The 19,920-nt window shown below is 37.4% G+C and overlaps 1 protein-coding gene and 1 long non-coding RNA gene across 2 annotated transcripts in view; one reads left to right on the top strand and one right to left on the bottom strand.

Annotated features, from left to right (window-relative positions):
• The window catches only part of SHISA9 (shisa family member 9), a 196,749-nt gene that overhangs the window by 8,530 nt on the left and 168,299 nt on the right, over positions 1 to 19,920 (bottom strand). The window contains 1 exon segment of the mRNA XM_080383438.1: positions 17,976 to 18,131. Within this exon segment, the coding sequence (XP_080239564.1) occupies positions 17,976 to 18,131 (156 nt within the window).
• The window catches only part of LOC308062262, a 249,541-nt gene that overhangs the window by 91,827 nt on the left and 137,794 nt on the right, over positions 1 to 19,920 (top strand). The gene's annotated exons all lie outside the window — the stretch shown is intronic.

Here is a 19,920-nt window from a genome sequence, read left to right as displayed (position 1 = left end):
TTTTCAATGAACTGAAATTGCTCATCTGTGCTGTAAAATTAGGCTTTGTATGTTTTACCCATCTCCATCTGTCTCATTTTTTAATCGATGAGTGAATGCTTTTCTATAGCATACTGGTGTCTTCTGTTTTAAACAAATCACAGAATGTAGATAATGGCTTATTCTAATTTCAGTACAGAATGTGCAGTTGCAATTACTGATAGACCTGTAATGTGTTACAAAGAGAACTTGCTAAGTTCTGCTTTGATTGTGGGGTGAGTTGTTTCATTTAGAGATCTGTAATCTGAATAATCAAGAAGTTGTACCTGTTTCTCCTTGGAAAAGTTTTTCCAGTTCTAAATATGGCTTTTCCTTTTAATTTTTTAATATTCACTGAATGCCCCAAAACAATACTATATACAAGTTGAATAAAAACAGGAGGGAAATGCAGTCTGTATTGATAATTTCTCATTAATCTGTTATCAATAACTGAGAAAAATAGTTGCAGAATAGGCAATGTGAATATCCACACAAGTATTTGTCTGTATAAATTTTTATATCAAAGGCACTGCAAGTCAGCTGGTAAGATTTCTGTATCGTATCACTTAGACCTCGCCTATACATGAAAAGTCACGCTAGCTTATGTAGTTTATATTCAGTATAGTTAATTATTTTCAGCTCCTAATATAGATACATTTGCCTATTTCACATTTGAATTGGTTTAATTTGCATAGAAAAAAATAATAAACTAATCTCATGTAAGGGTTGAATAAAATTCTAAGTTTGTACTTTTATCTTAGTTAAACTATAGCAATTTGTCTTACATAACCAAGATCTTTGACAATCAGTTACAAGGTAAATTAATTCTGTTCACAAAGGCAACAGTGGTGATGCAGTTATTTAATAATGACCAAAATTTGCAGATATTTGCGTTGCCTGATTTTTCATGCCGTGTATCTCTTCTGCATGGCTAAGTGAAAAAGGCCACAAGGTCAAGCTACTTCCTTAGTTTCTTTTTATTTTTCTCACTCGCACCTTTTCCCACGGCCAGCAATGGTTCTTGGTCTCTGAATTTTGTCAGACATTACGTATGTTACTCAGATCTCCAAACACATCAAGATCAATGTCCTCACAGAAGAGTAAATTGTATTACTCCTGCATATAAACAACACCCCCACTGTAAAAACTAAGCAAGGAAGAAATTGGCCTCACAAGTGCCTATGACACATCTGAGAGATTAATTTTGCTCCTGTTCATGCCACCTTATATGTAAAATTTTCAGCTCTTTATTTGTTTCTTATGGAAGATCATACAGAAGGTGGAATTATTAATTCTGTAAATATGGTTACATTAAAGTTGCTTTAACTTATTCAGTCCATAGTCCCTTCCTAGGCACTTCCCAAGTGGTGTGTTGAAGAGAAAAAAACAGGCTCTGATCTGTAAAACCTCATCAGCAAAGTCAAGCAGAAAGCTGGCAAACATGATGAAGGGCTGATTGCACGTGTTTTGTGTGGCAGTGACAGTGTGGGGAGCTGCTGTTTGCGTTTGTTCTGATCAAATAATGGTTTGCAGGGTTTTGCCTGAGAATTTCGGATGTATGCCTAGGAGTTAAATGCTCAAAGTGAAAGCCAGGCTCTTTATCTAATGTTTTTACCTCTTTAAAACAGTTTTCTTTCAGCATGCACACGCAGGCTTACGCCTAGGCACATGTACCAGGTTTGAGTGGGGGAAAATACCATTGTAGCAAATAAGTAGCCAAAAAAGCATTAATAAAATCAAACTGTTCAATTCTTCAAAAGGGCTTTTGGCAAGTCTTGAAGCAGTCCTCATTCTTGCGTACCGGCTAGATGGCTAGATTACAGGTTTTATAATACCAGTGTGCTATGCCCCAGCGTGAGTGACCTGATGCTAATATAGTGCAGAAACAGGTTTTTTCCTGATTTTCAAAGCAGAATATTCAGAACAGTAATATTGGGCATGGTTTTGTAACAAATATTTTCTCAAGAAAAGCGTATTTATAGTATCCTGATGCCAACTACTTTAAAAATCAACAGTGAATCTCAGGAAGTTCATTTTTATTCTTAACCAGCCCCTATAAATATTGTGTGGACTTTAAACATGCAAAGAGACATTTTGGAGTTACAGGATGGATTTATTATGTGACCCTGGGTACATGACTCAACTTCCCTCTGCTTTGGTTTCACCAGCTGTAAAATGAGCTGTTAACACATTGGAGGAGGTAGTTAAGTGTTATGAAGTTTAATTGCTATTTGTAGAGTATACTGAGTTTTCAGATTAAAGGTGCTATAGAAGTGCCTTTTGCATTTGCTTCTGTATATAAATCAGTAAAATAGGATTTAAAGGTATCACTGTCATGTTTGCAAAAGTAGTAAAGAATTAGAATTGCAAAATTGCCAAATGAACAATAGAAAAGAAGGGCTTTAATTCTGAGTGTTATTCTTCGTGTTCCCTCCCTCCAGTCTTGGCAGCTAATTATAAGAATGTTCTTAGTTTCAATATTTTTGTAAGGTTTTTACTCCTTTAAGGTAATGCACCCACAAATTTAGTTACTGTTGTAGCTGTTCATCTGGAAAAAAATGTTGAAATATGATTTTTTTTCCAACCTGTGTGCCTGGGAGGGGGGAGAACTTGGGCTTTTGTTCCTGCTGTGCATGAAATGAATAACTGAAAAAATATAGAAACAGTGTCAGGATCAAAAGCAGGGCTTCTCCCTTCCAGCTGAATACCTTAACTATTAAGCTAAAGAGATACTTTATCTTCCTTTGTCTTTCTAGACTAATAAATCTTGAATTTTCTTCTGCTCCTCAGCACAAGCATCAGGATGTGAGTCTGGGTGGGGACCATCCTACCAGAAGCTGGGATGCACTTTGCTGGGGTGGGGAAAGTAGATTTAAATCCCACTTAGTTGAAGCAGTTATACAACCATGAACCTTATCCTCTAAAAGGTGTATCACTCCTCACCCTTAACTGAGTCCAACAATGCCTTAAAGAAAGTGACCACAACTGTTTGTTTTATTTTGATCTAAACTTTGCCATTATCAGTGTTAAATATCTCAGATTGGGACCCATGCCTTATTCCTTGAATTTTGATTTTGAAAGGAGATGGCTACCAAGCTGCTTGAGATAGCAAGGTTATGGGGATGCCTAGGAGAACTTCAGTGAGTTTAGTCTCATTTAGATGAGGTGGCCAGAAAGCAATGGGCTTTTGGTGGTATGTTTTGATTCAAGTTTCACCATTCTGCCTAAATCTTCACTAACAGACAAGATTTAGTCTTTTGCTGATTGATGACAGGCCATGACCAAACTTGGAAGTTTCACGTATTTTTCATAATCCACAGTTATATAACAAAAGCATGTAAACCAGTGAGTTGTTACTAAATATAGAGTAAATTATATGGAGTAAATATATAGTAAGTTATAGAGTAAATACCATGGATGAAAACATGTTTTCTTGAAAATCAGTGGCAAAAATCCTTGTGGCTGTAACAGGGCTGGAATTTCTCAGTGCACTTATTTGAGTGCAAGTTGTCTGTGCTAAGCAGTGGCCCTAAAGCTGTGTAATATTGTCCTGCTCCCTAAGCTAAGCAGTCTTCAAGGTGGCTGTGTAACCACTTTTGGCATAAAGTTGTGTGAACATGCATTAGCATCGTGTAATGCTTTCTTTTTCTTGTAAAATACTGCAGTTACAAGTATTCCTGTGTAGAAAGTACAGCTACATAAGGAGATCCTGGGTAATTCTGAAGTAGTGTTTTTTACTCTCTTCCTTGTTGACAATCCTCTTATCTTTGTGGGTCCATAAAATGGCTCTGAATTCTTGCACCACTTCTTACAGCTGTGGGAGAAGTGTAGAATCATAAAAGACAATTATGTCCTACAGATTCTGTGAAAGTAGGCACCTAGGAGTGGGAAGAAACCTCTGAAATGAGAGAGGAGAATCCACAAAGGAGTGAGGTCATATAAAAGCTCTAAAGACATTAAGAAAAAAAAAAAAAGCTTCAGCGAGAGCTTGCAGTCACAGTCAGAAGATACAAAAATACATAGGGAACCCTGGTTCTCACTAGGTGCTTCACAGAATTGTTTGTTATCTGAACGTATTTTAAGAACTACTTTGTGAGCTGCAGAGCTTTATTCTAGCCACAAAGAGATTGTATTTCAAATTTAGGGCTAGAGATACAGAAAGCAAGTCGATGGAAAGTGCTGGGGGATGGGTTAGCAATGAAAGGATTACAATGGCACACCAGATAACAGCCAAATTACACTAGCTGCCTATTTGTAGATTTTTTTCTGTGTAACAGTAAAGCTAACCCTATGTAATATTTAACAGTTTATAACAAGGCTTTGCTTCTAAAGCCGTGACTTTGCTAAGACTTTCAGGTAAGTGTAGTTACCTGGAGCTGGGGGACCCTTACATGTCCCTCTCTAAGTAATGAAAGTGAAAAGTCAAGGAAAGACAGAAGGGTCACGAATCCTGGCTCAATGACAACACAGGAATTTTGCCCAGGGAAATACTAGGTGGCTGCCTTTGGTGGTGCTGTTGTGGATCCTGTCTGATTGTGTGATTGCTTATTCATTTGCTTTTCTAAGCTGTCATTGAAGACAATATGTTCAAAGGCTTCCAAGATAACAAGCTAACTCTATGGGAGAGCTTTTGCAGTTCATTTGAAAATCATTTTTACACTAGCACAAGTTTTTTTCTTGGGTAAGAGGGAAAAACTAGCATGGACTGAGTTAATATTAGCTGTTGCTAGGTATTAATTTGATTCAATAAATTAACTGAAAATTGTGTTTCATCCAGTAAAACAAATAACCAATGACCTATTTTTTGAGTGAAAGGATTCATCAAGCATCATGGAGCATAGAAGAATTTGCTTTGCATAACATGAAGTCTGTTGGAAAATAGAATACAGCTAGATGTTGCAGGTAGACATGATTCTGTTCATATAATGCCAGCAGTGGATAGAACGAAATGATAGCTCTGTGTGTGGCCAAGAGGAAGGACTATAACTACTTCACAGTTGGTGACTGGCTGTTCCCACCTCATGGGCACTGGCCTGGCTGTGTATAAGGTGGGGCAATTTTAAACCATGCTGAATTCTAAGAAAGGGCAAAGGCCATTTTAAATAATTTTTGCATCCCTCCTTCTCCATTCTTGTACTGAGCTCTCAGAATGCAGAATTCAGCCTGTGGGCTGCAATGCATTGATTTCTGTTCTAGATATTTGCCTTTCTTCCCCCAGAAATTCTAACACCAGTTTGTTTTTATTTAAGATGTTCTGGAAAGGAAGAAAATATTTTATGTCTGTGGATTCTTTCTCATGGTTTTTATTCACTATTGCTGATTCAGGTAAAGAAAAATACATAATGCATAGAACCACCCATGAATTACTTTCGTAGCTTAGGTAGAACCTACTTTCTGTGATTCCTGTCCTTGCCATCTTTACCACTTTATCTGTTTACTCAGTTCTTACATTGATCTGGACAGATACCAAGCATGAAAAGACATATTATATCAACCTTTTCTTCTGCAGTCATTGTTTGAAAGGAGCTTGTCCACCTCCAGACACCAGATTGCATTTTGTTTTCCCAGCAAAAAAAAAAATATTCTACTTTCATGATATCAGACATGATGAAACACAAATATGTATGTCCAAACATTTCTTCTCATCTGTTGACTACTTTCATGACAGTTTCTGAAAGGCTGAAGAGGCCAGAATATTTCTGGGTTTTGAAATGCATTAGGAATGGTTTAGAATAGGAATGTAATCAGACTTGGTAAGCAGAGCCTCCAGTCTCAGCAATGTTCTTTTTATCCACTACAGGCAGCAAATGCTGCTGCTTGTCTGGGGATGCTAAGACATAATTTGATTAACTCCTCAGGCATCAGTCATCATATGTGGTACCTTATGTACCGTGTTACAGTTCCCTGGAACACAAGAGTAGCCACGTGTCCATCAGCAGAAGCACCCCTCTTCTGACAGCGTGCCAAAAAAAGCACAGTGCTGCAAAGCCTATTTTTTCTTTTTCTTTTTACAAATATTTTATTTACTGTGTAAGTTTAGGCAGGTTTCTCCTTGGACATGTAAGACAACTTTTCCGGTTGGGCTTTGTATACTTGACTGCCTTGATTTACAATTGATTGCAACATTTATGATTCAATTTTGTAGAGTGCAGCAAGGATACCATGATTTGGGTTTGGTCAAAATACTCAAGACGTACACACATTGTACCTAATATAGAGAACAATGACACACACAATGGTTGTGTCTAACCAGTGTAAAGAATACTAGAGCTTTTCTGATTTACCAGAATTAGTAATTTCTGTCAACCTGAAAACAAATGATGGCTACGTCATGTTAATTAACATTAAAATAGTAAATGTTTTCAGGACACCTGAAATATGTTGCATGCAGATAGACAAAGATCACACTATGTTACATCCTCAAGTGATTTAATGTTTCAAATTCAAGCATCAAGATGTTAAACTGCTGGTACAGTATCATGCAATGAATGGTAAACTTGAGAAGGAAATAAGATTGTCAGTTCTATTCTTGAACCAATGGATGAAATTGTAAAGGAAGTCTAAGGGAATTATGTATTCAAATCTTTGGCACTTTGAAAATGCAGCCAGTGGCTGTCTTGTAACTGTAAATCTGTTTTTTTCATTATTTTTTTTCCTAAAGGCCTCTAAGCTCATGTCCTTTCATGGCATCTACAATTACAAATATATATGAAAAGGTCTGCTGTGAAATATTTATTTTGTTTTATCTCATTTAGGCATATTTATCACTTTGAGTTTTATTAGAAACCTTATATATGGTAAGAAAACTTGCCTTTTGAAATAGAAACTATCTAAGGAGTCATGCTGTCATGCTTAGCTTCTGAATAAAGCATGACTGCGGCATAAACTGATTATAGGAAATGAGGGTTTGGCTTGCTTTCTAAAAATGCTGTCCGAAGCCAAAGAGGTTAACACTTAGGAGACTTGCTTAAAAGGCTTCTTCTGCTTCTTCCTTCAGTTATCTTGCTTGCTTTTTCACTGGGTAGTTTTTAATGCTTCTCAGGCAAATCAGGACAAATCTGATTGTGTCAAAAGCTCACAGCAATGCTTTCATACATGAACAATAATATGGAATTGTTTGTAACCTTTTTGGTTGGTGAGGACCTTCAGTTTGTTTAAGGGCAGGGCTTCCTAACTATTCCAGGAGCACCGCTTCGTTGTACATTTGCAGAGAAACTGTGCAGCCATGTGCAATAACAGGCCCTAGTGCTGCAGTCAGTAATTCAGGCAGTCCACACACAGCAGCGTGCCTTGCTCCTGGGAGTGGACCGCAAACCAGGTAGACTGTCCTGGCAGGCTGCACACTGAGTAGTATGTGGGTCACGTTGGAAAAAAATTCACAGTGTTCTGCAATGTGATTCAGCATCTAAAAATGTGTGTTTGTTTTTTCCTTAAGGTGTCAATTTATCTTATTTAATGTTGACTGAAAAAGCTGTTATATTCCTGACCACATTTATTTGTAATAACTGTTCTTAGCATGAACCTAATTTCATTTTTTTCACACATCCCTGTTGGCATTCTTCTGTGTTCTGAATTTCATTTTCAGTTTTAATACTTTTTATTAGATGTTTTTGGGTCTTTTAGTATACTGCTGGTTATAACTCTTAAACATATGTCTCAATCAGCTACAAATACTTCTAGTTGTGATGATGTAGGAAGCCGCATGAGAACCCAGAAGACCCTTTTCAAATCTCTAAATGCCTAATTAAGATGTGTTTTTAGTGCTGAAATAAACCAGCATTTTTCTGGCTTTCAACTGACATCATACTAGATTTATGTTATTTTTTCTGTGTATGAATGAGGCCTAAAGGCTTTTTGAATTGCACTGGTTAAATGAAAAAGGTCCTAGTGATGTAATAACTATTTTTTGAAGGAGTTATTTTTATTTGGTCTGTTTCTTAACTGCTATAATTTTAAAGAATTTTTAGCAATCATTCTGGATTGAGGTTGATTTTTTTTTTTCAAAATTAACTGTGGCATAAGTTGTTTCTATTAGAAACTTATCTTTTCTATTCTTTTTGCCAGAAGGAATCCTTTTCAAGAGAGAGTTATTAAGCAAGAGAAAAAGAAAATCTAGGAAGTAATTACATAGCCGTACATGCACACATTCAGTTCTGTTTTTTCTTGTCCTCTCCCTGCCTCCCTCCTATTAGACTATGTGGCATTTGTATTATTAGTCTTGTGCATAATTGCCAGAGGTTTTCAAATCAGAGTTGTGTGTCAAACTGGAAAGAAATAGTGTTCTTTGGCAACTGCCAAACTTCCACTGTCAGAAGAAAATCAGTTTCATAAGGTTTTCATAGATATTGGGCAAACCCAAAGGCAAAGCAGAACTAATGCCTGCTCTGAACAGATCCCTCTGAACAGCCTTCACATAAAGCAAAAGCATTTGTGTCTGACAGACAGTCAAGGAAGAATCAGTAATGAATCTCTCTTCAATGAATATTTAATCATGCACACACACATAAGAATTCTGCCATATCAGTGTTCAGCTCCCACCTCTACCTTTTTTCCCAGGAATTGCAATCATAACCATCACTTGTGAAAAAGAGAACCAAAAGCACTCTGCTGCAGATCTTCCTCCCCCACTGTAGCAGATCCCTTGCAAGGGAAGGTGAACTTTTTGCAGGAGCACCTTCCATAGCCTAGAAAGCTTTGCAAACTTTCCCACTATAAAACCTACCAATTGTACTTAATATTATCATTAGGATGGGACAGACTGATATTTTTGTAGTGATTTTTTTGATGCTATAATATCATAGCTACTATATATCAGATTCCCTACCCCCCCAACTTCTTTTTTCCTCTTATCCTTCTTCAAATAAGCTGTCAGGGAAGGACTTTCAGAAAAATTAACTGCGTGCATTACAAATCACGTTACTGCTCTTCCTCCTTCCATGCCTCAAGCCCTTTGTTATTATAGTATGAGTGTGTAGGAGTAAAGCAATGATCTCTGTGGCTTTTATCTGTGTAATTTCTCTCTTAAACACATTTACTGTCTTTAGAACATCATTTGCAGAACCAAAATAGCAGAGAGATAACTGCTGCTATTTATGTTATATTGTTAATAAGGGATTCATTCGTATCAGTTGTCTTACTCTTCTTACTTGGTACTCATGGGTAATTCTGAAGAACATCACACTACTGCTGTTGACATATACCATGTACAAAGCTGGAGAGCATTAAAGCTTTTGAGATTTTTGTTTCAGTTAGACCCCAAAAAAGGATTATTTGCTTAAGTAAACTTGACTTGCAACAATGTAATCCTCATACCTGTTTAAAATTACTAAGACAGACCTGAATGTTCATGTCACAAACACTGTAAATGCAACAGACTTGAATGAAATACTTAAAAGTCTGTTATCTGCATGGAGATATGAATCTGCAGGCAGATTCTGATGTATTTAAAGAAATAATACTTTCATACAAAATTAAAACCCAATGTGAATCAGTAGAACTATGGGAAAGAAAGTACGAGTATAGGAATTGAAGTCTGTTTCGCACTGAGTTTGCTTCCCAAACCCTAAATTCTTAAATTTATTCCAGAATTAAGCATATTGATTGTAGTAGGATTTCAGAGTTATACTCTCTGCCTTCACTTCATTATTCTTTGGTGGGTTCTTGGGAAAAATTAAATCAAAATCCTACCTTAAAAATCTACCTTTCATTTTTCACCTTTTGATTTTTAAGAATAAAAAATCCTGGATCAATAATTATAACCTGATTTATATTTGGATATTGTCAGCATAAAAGACTACTTAATAAATAAAAGTGCTCCCTGAAAGCCTTTAGTTAGAGAAACTCTTTATTTAATTCAAGAAAATTATCTTCAGTACTTTTCCCCAGAATCAATTCAAAGCTAACATTTTGAAATCATTTAGAACTTCACTTCCATGTGCTGAGTTTAAAACATTTTCTAACTACTGCAGGTATTTAAAAATGGTAATAAGCTCAAGATATATTCTTAAAATCTCAGTTAATTTTTTGAAAAACATCTATGTGTGGATTTGGGTCACCCGTAAGTTATAAGTTTTGATCATTTTGTACTTCTGAGAACCACTTGCAGGATATTACATGTTGAGCACCTGTATGAAACTTATGATAACCTGTAATAAACTTATTGCAAAGATATTGCTGTAAATGACCTGCACAGCTAATAGTTCAGGATGGAAAAATTGGTGGAGTATGTTCAGAACAACTAGTACCATTGATATGTAGGCTCAATGTTTGGAATTTTAAAAGCCACACTTCAAACTAAATCTAGACTTTAGCTGGGATCCCACAGTGTTTCTATTTATCTGCGAGTATTCACAATTGTTTTCTTATCTTTATGATCAACCTCTGCTCTTAAATAGTGGTTAAAAAAATTACATTGCAGAATGAGAAGTATGTTTATACACAGATGTGTGTTTACAATGCAAAATATAACAGTTGCAGAAAACAATGTTTAAGAAGGATTGCAAGTGAAAATGCTTAACATTGTTAGACTTTGTCTTCACGTGAGCTCAGCTTTGTTTATTTGTTCACTTCTATTTAGCCTTATTGCCTAAGTGTAAAGTTTCACTTACTCATATCTTCACTTTATGTGTAAAAAATCCTGTGCATCATTCATTAATGCTTCATAGAAATAGGTTTGATTAACCCATGCTTGATTTAGATTTACTAGTTTCCTTCCTGTGGCCATCACTGATCTCAATAGATGGAAATAAACCTGGTTACTGTAAGCTATTTACCTCTGAAGACTGCAGTCTTCCAAGGCATAAGACAAGCAAGAGACAGTAAAAAGCCTTGAAAGCGTAGCATTCCATAACAGTCAGCTGGACTCATAGTACTGTTATTTTAGATCTGCCCGTTGTGTGTTATAAAAAGGAGAAATTTACTTCTTGTTTCATTTAGATTTATTATCACATAATAAGGATTTTAAAAATAAACCAGTTTCCAGAGAACCAACCTAAATTTTAATGGAAGGGTTTGAGTTCTCTGTGATGTATAACTGATAGATTGTGGAGTGGTGTTTATAATCTGAACTTTTATGACTATTGGCAATGGTTTCATTTTCACCGTTTTAAAATACATGCTGGTAAAAAGAAAAAAATAGTTTCTCCTTTGTAGGGAATCCAGTGTAGGGAACATGGCTGGAAATTATATAAATTTCAAGAACAAGAATTAAGGATGTGCAGATTTAAATTTGCTATTTTGGCATGAAAAATAGGTTAAGAATTTAATAGATCCTTATAAATATTCTTCATCCAGCATAAAACCAGGTAGTGGACCAAATTCAGACAAAACAAATTCAATAGGTGTGAATCCAACCCAGAAAACTGACAGTCCTGAGATAAACCTAAACTAAATGGGCCTGAAGGTTAGATTTGCTTTCTTTCACATGTTCAATGTGTTGCTAAAGTCTTAAAAATGAGACAACGTAGATGGAAACGTTTAAGAGCAGCTTATTTTGGTGTTAAAACCGCTTCTTGTAAACGAAAGACTATTTGCAATTTCCTCCTGGCAGCCTAGATGTTGTTTCTGTTAAGACCAATGTCTACCCAAAGAGTTACCTTTTCACAGCTCTGCTTATTTGCTAAAGGATGGCATAGGCAATGGCTGCTCGGGTGCCTGATCACTTCGAGCAGAATTCCTCAGCCTCAGAAAGAATATCACCCTGTAGATTTTATAGTAAAATGTTGTTTCTTTAAAAGGCTGTAAAAGAATATCAGTAATGTAAATGATCTTGCTCAAGATACTGAGGCTTTGTATGAACAACATATTTATAATTAAAATATGGCTACTCACTGGAAGAAGAAATTAGTGTGCTGGACGGAAAAATATGAAAAATCTTGATCAAGACTCCCCGAGCATTTTTTATTTGCCTATGACAGAGTGCCTGTGGGTATCAGAAGCTAATTTGGTAAATAAAACAGAGGAAACAATTAAATGATTTAGTGCAAGCAAGAAAAGGTCTTGAAAGGCTGCACGAGCTGGGCAGGACATGAAGCTTGGGGGGTCTCAGCAGAAGACACAGGTGGAACAAGAGACTTCATCTTGCTGGGAAATGGGAAGGCTGAGGGAACGGTGCTACCGGGGGGTGGTAAGGGGAGGCTCGCTGCTCAGTGCTCCTTGGCTTCTCTCCTATGCCTGAAGGAGAAGCAAGGATTAAAGTATGAAAGATTTCCTCAACAAATGAACACTCAAAAGCTTCAAATTCTGCAGCCACACTGGGCTAAGTAAATAATAATAATAATAAGATACCAAGCTTTTATGTCATATTTCCTTGAGATAGAACCGTAGTTCCGGCACTGAAATGGGCAGATTGCCTAGTCTGGCATTATGCGTGACACTGAACATACCTCTAGATATATGAAATCATTAACTGAATCACCCTCTGGATATGAAAAATGATGCATTAATCTGTACTTCCTTGTCTGTTTTCATGGTGTTAAATCCAGGGAGCTACTCCCATGTCCCAGATTTTTTTAATCCATTTTTATGTAACTGCTTATGGAAGTAGTAGCTGAAAATTTCTTTACTCTTTGAAATGAAAACACAACTCCTTTTTGAGCCTTCCAAAGACACATGAATATTTACCTGTCAGTGTAACAGGGTGGCTGGTATAGGAGAATAACACAAACGTACTGTGCCCAACAATTCTGTAGTTCTACCTTTTCTAAAGGTGAATTGTATCAATCCCTGTGAATGCATGGGCAGGCTTTTTTCCCTGTTGTGTGTTTCCTTTTTTCCAATTACAGTATTATTTTTTTTTCAGCCCAGAGCATAATGAACTATGGGAACAGTACAGAATCTCATCTGGTGAGAGAGGTACCAGATTCTTAGGGGGCAGTTGTGCAGTCACTTCTATCCTAGTAAGACAGATCTTGTGTCAGCATAGGGTTACAATGATTTTTATGGAAACTGAGGATCTGAAGCTTAAGAGAAGGTACCACCAAATTTCACATCAGGCAGGAGGATGGTTCAAAGATAATATCTTAGAGTTAACCTTATGGTGATCTTCCCCTTTGGATCCTTCTGTGTGTGTAGCTGTAAAGGACAAACAAACCAAACAGTTTTCTCACGTGTCACCTTTTTGAGGGAGATGTTGCCATGTGCATTGATGCACTTGTGGCCACAATATTTTCTACATAGTAACAGTGACCTAAACAGGAGATACTTATTATTCAAGTGTCATATTTGCAAAAATTCCCTTTAGAGTTTTGCAGCTGCAAGCAGAGCTTGGAGCACTGTCTAATGTTTCCTTTGGGATCAAAGAACTGTGAAGCTCCAAGAAATGCTGGGAGCTATGGACTCAGAGATGTGATCGTGAGTCTTCTGCCAGTTATATCCTCCTCTAGCTTCACTATATCCAATCAATTAGAATTAATGAGATCTGATTTCATCCCACAGGAGACTACAACTCCCAGCATAATTTGAAGGCTTTCTAGGTCTGAGTTTCAGGGAGTTATTCTGTCCATTATTTGGTTTTGGGTCTGGGGGATTTTTTTGGCAAAAATTTAGACCGAGTTATCTCTTCTTAAGTCATGCCCAATCAGTTCCTTAAAGGCTGTGTGTGAGAGAGGGGAAGAAGAAAGTTTATGAAAGAAATATAAAATCATGTTAAACTGTAGAAATACTTGTATTCTGTTTTCACATGTGTGTCTGTGCACCTCTCCAGCAGCTGAGTAATCCATCTCCCAGTCCTGCAGGGCTTTAGAAAGTTGCATTTGAGGTATTTTTTAATTTTTTCAAGAAATTCTAAAGCAAGTTGGTTACTTTGCACTCCCTGAAACTCAGGAAAGAAAATCAACTGTTACTGCGGCAAGCTCACAGATCAATGTGACTGAATAAATATAACTAATACCTCAGGATAGTGAGACCAGTTTGAGCTCTAGGAAACTTATTAAGCAACAGGATGGACTCTGACTATTACAGCTCAGCAGAGTGGAATTTGAGGTTGGATTGTTCATGCTTTCTGAATGAGTATCCACATGATGAGTAGAAAAATTTGTGATGAGCTACCTTCGTATGTCTTGGGACTTGAATTTTATAAAGGTGTTCAGATACAAGATCTCCATCCACTTGTAGCTTTAGGCATGTCAGGATTGCTTAAGTGAGCAATAACCATTTAAGCATGGAGTAAAAACATGGTTGATGAACTGGAAATAAGAATAATTTATGCAGAAAAACCTCTTTCTGCACTTTTCACATAAATAATGAAATACGGCAAAAGCACCAAAGAAAAGTAGGATCATGTCATCTCAGGTGACCAAAAAACTGAAATACCAAAACACTGAGTGGTTTATTGCCACAAAATATTAAGTGACCACTTTTGGTGGGACTGGTCTTACAGCTTGTTAACCCTTTTCCCTCAGATACAGTCTCTGGCATTCTCTGGTGGGACAAATTTGGCACTGTTGAGAAAAGATTCTCTGGCTCAAAAATGAGCAAATAATGGATGAACAGAGTGCACCTATCAGTTAGGCTAGAGATGCTAGGAGATGGAGTGTTTGTCTGTTCTTTCAGGAAGTGTGTGTTGCTCTGTCTCATTTCAAGGGTGTCTTCTACCTTCTGCTGATTATTGTCTGGTGGTGTATGTGTTAAGGTAGAAGAAGTGCAAAATTCTGGTGTGGTGAGGGAAAGAGTAAGTAAATCTCAACTCACTATTACTCCAAGCTCTCATCTAATATAAAATAGGCACAGAATATTCTCACATTATTCAGAGATGTAAATGCCCGTAGACAGTAAGAGGGAAAGTTGAATTTGGTCAGTAGCTGCTGGTCAGTACTTAAGGAATTCTGGAGGCTGCAAAAAATAAATTCCTAACAAGAAATACGGAAAATATCCTCTTCCATAGAGTGTGTAAGGGTTTGGCTGTGCAGTTTGAACTGGTTCACAAAAAATATTTTGTGTTTTATATAAAATACATCCACATTGGCCTTTTCAACTCTCTTCTCCCCTGTTGTGCTGAATCAGACACTCTGCAATGCACACGTTGCATTGCATACATGCATGAACAGTCCAACTTCAAATTGCACTCTGTTGGAGTCTAGGGTGTAGATCTGAATAGCTTCCTAGTGACCAGCTTGGCCTCACTACCATGGTATTGGTCATTCCCATTCTGTAGGACAAGGCAAATTAATAGCAATGGCACTGTTGTCTGTTTTCACAAGCGCTTGAGTCTTAGGTACTGAATTTAATGCAGGTCCTGAACATGGTCCAGGATGGAGATCATTGTGACTCGCTACTTTCCCATGAACTGACTTTTCACAGCAGCGAGTCACTGAGGGATGAGTAGCTTACTTCCCAAATTAGACAGCCAAATTTTTAGGACATCTGTAGTTCAGAAGAAAGCAGCTGTGTGGAAATTAATTTAATACTGCCTCTGGTAAAGCATCGCTTTTTCAGTTATCTAAACTTCTTACCACTTATGGCCACACTGTGACGAGTGGTATTAACGTACTATAGCTACAGTTGCTACAAAGCAATAGCAATACTTCTTCCTCCACCTCCATCCTCCATTAAAGAAGAGAATTAATCACAGTGGACTACACCTGAACAATGGGTTCATGCAGAGTAAGAGGCACTTAAATGAATATGGTTTGCCTCAAACACATGGAGAAATACACAGCACATCCCTTATTAAACTTATGTTGTGGCAAATGAATCCACCCTCAAGCCATTATCAATGAATGCAAAGGGAAAGGGACTAGATGCATTCATTAACCTGCCATGGGGATCAGTAAACGCGACTCTGAATGTTAGCATATGAAAAATGCCATTGCCCTGTGACATGAATACCAGGTCAGGGTGAACTCAGTCTATTTGTTCAGAAGATGTTGTCAGGTTAAATTTATACTGGGGGGCCTGATGTAGGCCAGTTGCTTTTTCCTCTCAGAGCTCCTACAAAGCCAATATGAACTCTGCAATGTGCAGTCTGTCTAGGCTGATGTCAGCATGGTCACAAACCCAGGCCTGGCTGGCATCATGGGAAAAAACCTCTTTGTGATCTTGGGATGTACTCAAGAGGTACCTCTTGGGAGGAATTGTGGCTTTGAGAGTCTGAAAGTGGTTAAAACCAGAGCATATTTAACTCTTGCTCCATACGTCCAGACAGAAGGCGTGAATGTGTAACAGTTTCAAAATCTCTGTTGTTTTCTGCTGAAAAGTTTGGATAACAATGCAGCACTTTTGTACTTTTCTTGTGAAAATGTACTTGAATCTAAAACTTGGCCAATGTGGTCTGACACCAGTAGGTCTACAGGGGCGGGGGGAAAAGCACGGGTAGATGCTGTAATCCTCCTGGAAGAAAATGTCTCTGAAAGTTATGTTTAATTTAATCTAAAATTCTGAGAGGCATTATACAACTTCTGGAGCTGAAGTGCACAATCTTTCAAGGTTGATTTAACTGTATGGTTATAATCTAGCTGCATTAAAAACTTGTACTCAGACACCCAAGAAATACCTAAGTTGTAATTTAATAATTTTTTAAAATAAGTGCATTCGGTGGCTCTTAGGCAGATGAGAGAAGTTTCATCTCTCATTTTATTATGCTTAAGTACCTTTTAGCTTTGACAATTGGCTTGCCCTAAATTGACATCTGAAAAAGAATCAGAGCATAAATCTGTGATAATCACCACATCATTACACAGTACCACCTTTTGAAGAAGCAATTGTAAAGCTACTCTGTCTGTATTCAAAATGCAGCAGAAAGCTATTAACACTTGTCTTTTATAAACAGATTTAAAAATGCCACATGTAAGAAACAAAATGACAAGCTAAACCAAGGCTAAACTATTTGAGATGGGACTTCAATGTACATTTTGTTAGAGGTCTGCTATCCTGAAGTTTGGATAAAGGAATGTCAGTTTGTGATGGAAATTTCTGGCGTGACAAATACTAGATTCTTAAGTCAGAACGTTCTCAGCTGTTCTGCTGTTTTTCTGAGCTAAATAGCTCTGGCTGGAAATAGGCAGTGTGATACTGCTCTAAATTCATGGGGAAATGATGTTAACATCCATATGTGTAAGCTGAGCAAGGGTTAGTGCAAAGCTATGAATAGACCCCCCTTAGTTCTTCATTTATTGTTGTCTAGTAGGGGCCTGAAATGTAACATCATAAAGGCTTTCTGTCTTCACATAGTGTGCAGCCGGTATTTACAGCCCCTGAAAAGTATTATCAACTTATGTTTCCAATATGAAAATTATGTCAAAATGTTTACCCACTATTGTCCTTTTCCCTACCCACAACTGTTTCTTTGAGGATTTTCTTCCATTTGCTTAAAATAATAGTGTATTATACTGATCAGTCACAGAAAATAGCCACTACCAGGACCTTTATTAGGAGCTTTATGATGCACCAGTTATTTGAAATCATAAAGCCTCAGACTATTCCTTCAGTGACCTACTAATGCGCATCCTGCAGAAAATGTGAAAGCTCTTATTTTGGAAGCATACAAGTACCTCTCTTTTTGGAAGTGTTTACCAGGTGTCTAAATTATATGCTTTAAATTTGCAACATACTTGATGTTTTTCTCTCTCATTTGTTCAGATAGGTATGGAAAATGCATACCAAAATGCATAGGTGGGCGTATTCGGGGCATAAAGAACTAGGGCTGAACGCTGTGCATACAACATAGGTGAAACTTGCTGAAAAATGGTGTACAGTAGGTATGGTGTAATTTTGTATGCACATATAAACACACATACTTCTGATCACCGATCCTTACATGCAATTTTGTTATCACTAATTATAGTCCCCCTGTTAATTTTTAATACACTTGCAACTAACATAATATTCTATATGAAATTCTATCATGAAGTAGTCCAGATGAGCAAGACTTTGTTTTTAACTTGGAAGCAGAATGTCAGCTGACAACAGCAAAAGCAACATACTGATCTAAAGAGAAGTCATGCGTTGTGTTGCTTACTTACCGACTGCCTTTAGAGAGGCGTACTTGTTAAGCTCTTTGCCTGGGGGCTGTTGCTCATATGGGTTTGTGATCTGTCCCAGGCTGGGGTATGAATGTTGATGTGCCATCTGAGGAAGGAGGGGAGATGTTGGCATGACATTATTCATCTGTGGCGGATCTGTATTAAAGAAAATCAACAAGCATTAAGAAAAAAAAAAATCAGTCTTAAGATTTTAACATCATTATCCAGTACAGATTAGACAGGATATGTCATGAGATTTAATGCAACAAAACACTATTTACTATGAAGTGGGAGTCTGAGTACAGCAAACCTGTATTTCAAACAGTTAATGGCGTGATTAAAGTCTGACGAATGATTGTAGCAATACATGCTAACTTTCGTATAAAGATCTTTGAACTGAAAAGTAGGTTTTCAAAACAGTTGCACACCAACACAAAGGCTGAATTTGCTGCAGCATTAGGATACAAACCAAAACTTGAATTTTATTCCAATGTAGCTTGAATACAGGGCAGTAGTGTCATTCTGTCTGTGCAGTTATATAGCCAGGATAATTAAAATTAGCTTAGCTAGTCTGCTGCATATATGCAGTTAGACACTGCTTTTAATACCAGAACCAGCTCGGTTATTTGCACACTGCAGAGTGTGCAGTTTTAGCTCATGAATATCATTAGGTAATTTCTTCAAAGCTCACCCTTTGTCCTTAGGTTTTCTCCTTTTCCCTGATGATTGGTATCACAATATCATACCAAGATAATGTTCTCTGTAGATTACATACCTAAAAGCAGGAGCTAATTACTGCTTAGGTACAGTTTTATACCAGCACTCACCCCACAACCATTCTGGAGTTGTTTTGTTCCTTTATAGTAGAGAATACAACCTGGATACTTTTCTTTCTAAGATACATCATAATTTATTAGTTGTTTTTAACATTTGGTTTCAGCTTCTAAAAGGTTTGGTCAGAATTGTATGTTGCACTCCATTTGAAAACCTGAATTTCACAGATTTCAGCATGGTCAGCATATCTTTTTCGCCGAGTCTTTATCCAGGCTGTGTATTCTGAGATATTTGGGCTGATGGTCAATCCTAGAACCTTATCATGGCTTCTGAAATCACAGATGACCGTATTTTTCTCCTGCAATGAAACCATGGTGCTGGATTGGTGACAATGCACTAACTCCCACAGCATCAAGCACAGGCTTATGATCATGTAGAAAGCAAGCTGAACAGTTAGAGGAAAGAAAGCTTATTGTGATGGAGTGAGTGGACCACCCCACAAGTGCCCAAAGGATCTGGCAGGAGCCAAATAATCCCTGCAGCTTGCCAGGATTTTCAGGGAATTGAGCCACTTGCCTTTCCAAAGCTCATTAATGAAGCTGAATGCATGAGCAGCAGCTCTGAAGTCAGGTAAGAGATTTACTGCTAGGAGAGAAAAGGAGAGTGAAGGTGTGTTTTAACTTTCTTCTTATTCACCGTTGCCGCTGACTGGTGCGGTCTCCGCCGTTCAGACAGAGGGTGCCCCTGCCTCTGCAGAGCAGTGAGGTCACATCCTCCTACCACATACACATGTAAACAAGTCGTGAGGGCACCTCAAGGCAACTCAAGAAAAACGGTGGAAATGCTACCATCTACTAACAGTATGATTCTTCTTGCTGTTGCTGGTTGTTAATAGGGAACAAACTGTTTGTTGATAGTAAGCAGAGCTGAATCAGAAATGATTTTCCCACAACAAAAGAATTTTCCACTAAGTGGTTTTATTTCTTTTACCAAACAAATGAAATCTGAAGTTGGACTTTTTTTTTTTTTGCAAATATTGTGTCAGATCAGGAGAAACATTTTATTATGATTGCAAGATTACATATGTATGTATATAAAATAAGGTGGCTCACTCTTAGAAGAGAAACGTTATGTTGGATTGAAAACCAGATACTTTTCTGTTTCAGAATTC

This window comes from Falco punctatus, assembly GCF_963210335.1.
Source record: "Falco punctatus genome assembly, chromosome: 4".
Lineage (NCBI taxonomy): Eukaryota > Metazoa > Chordata > Aves > Falconiformes > Falconidae > Falco > Falco punctatus.
This window is presented reverse-complemented; position numbering and strand designations above follow the sequence as displayed.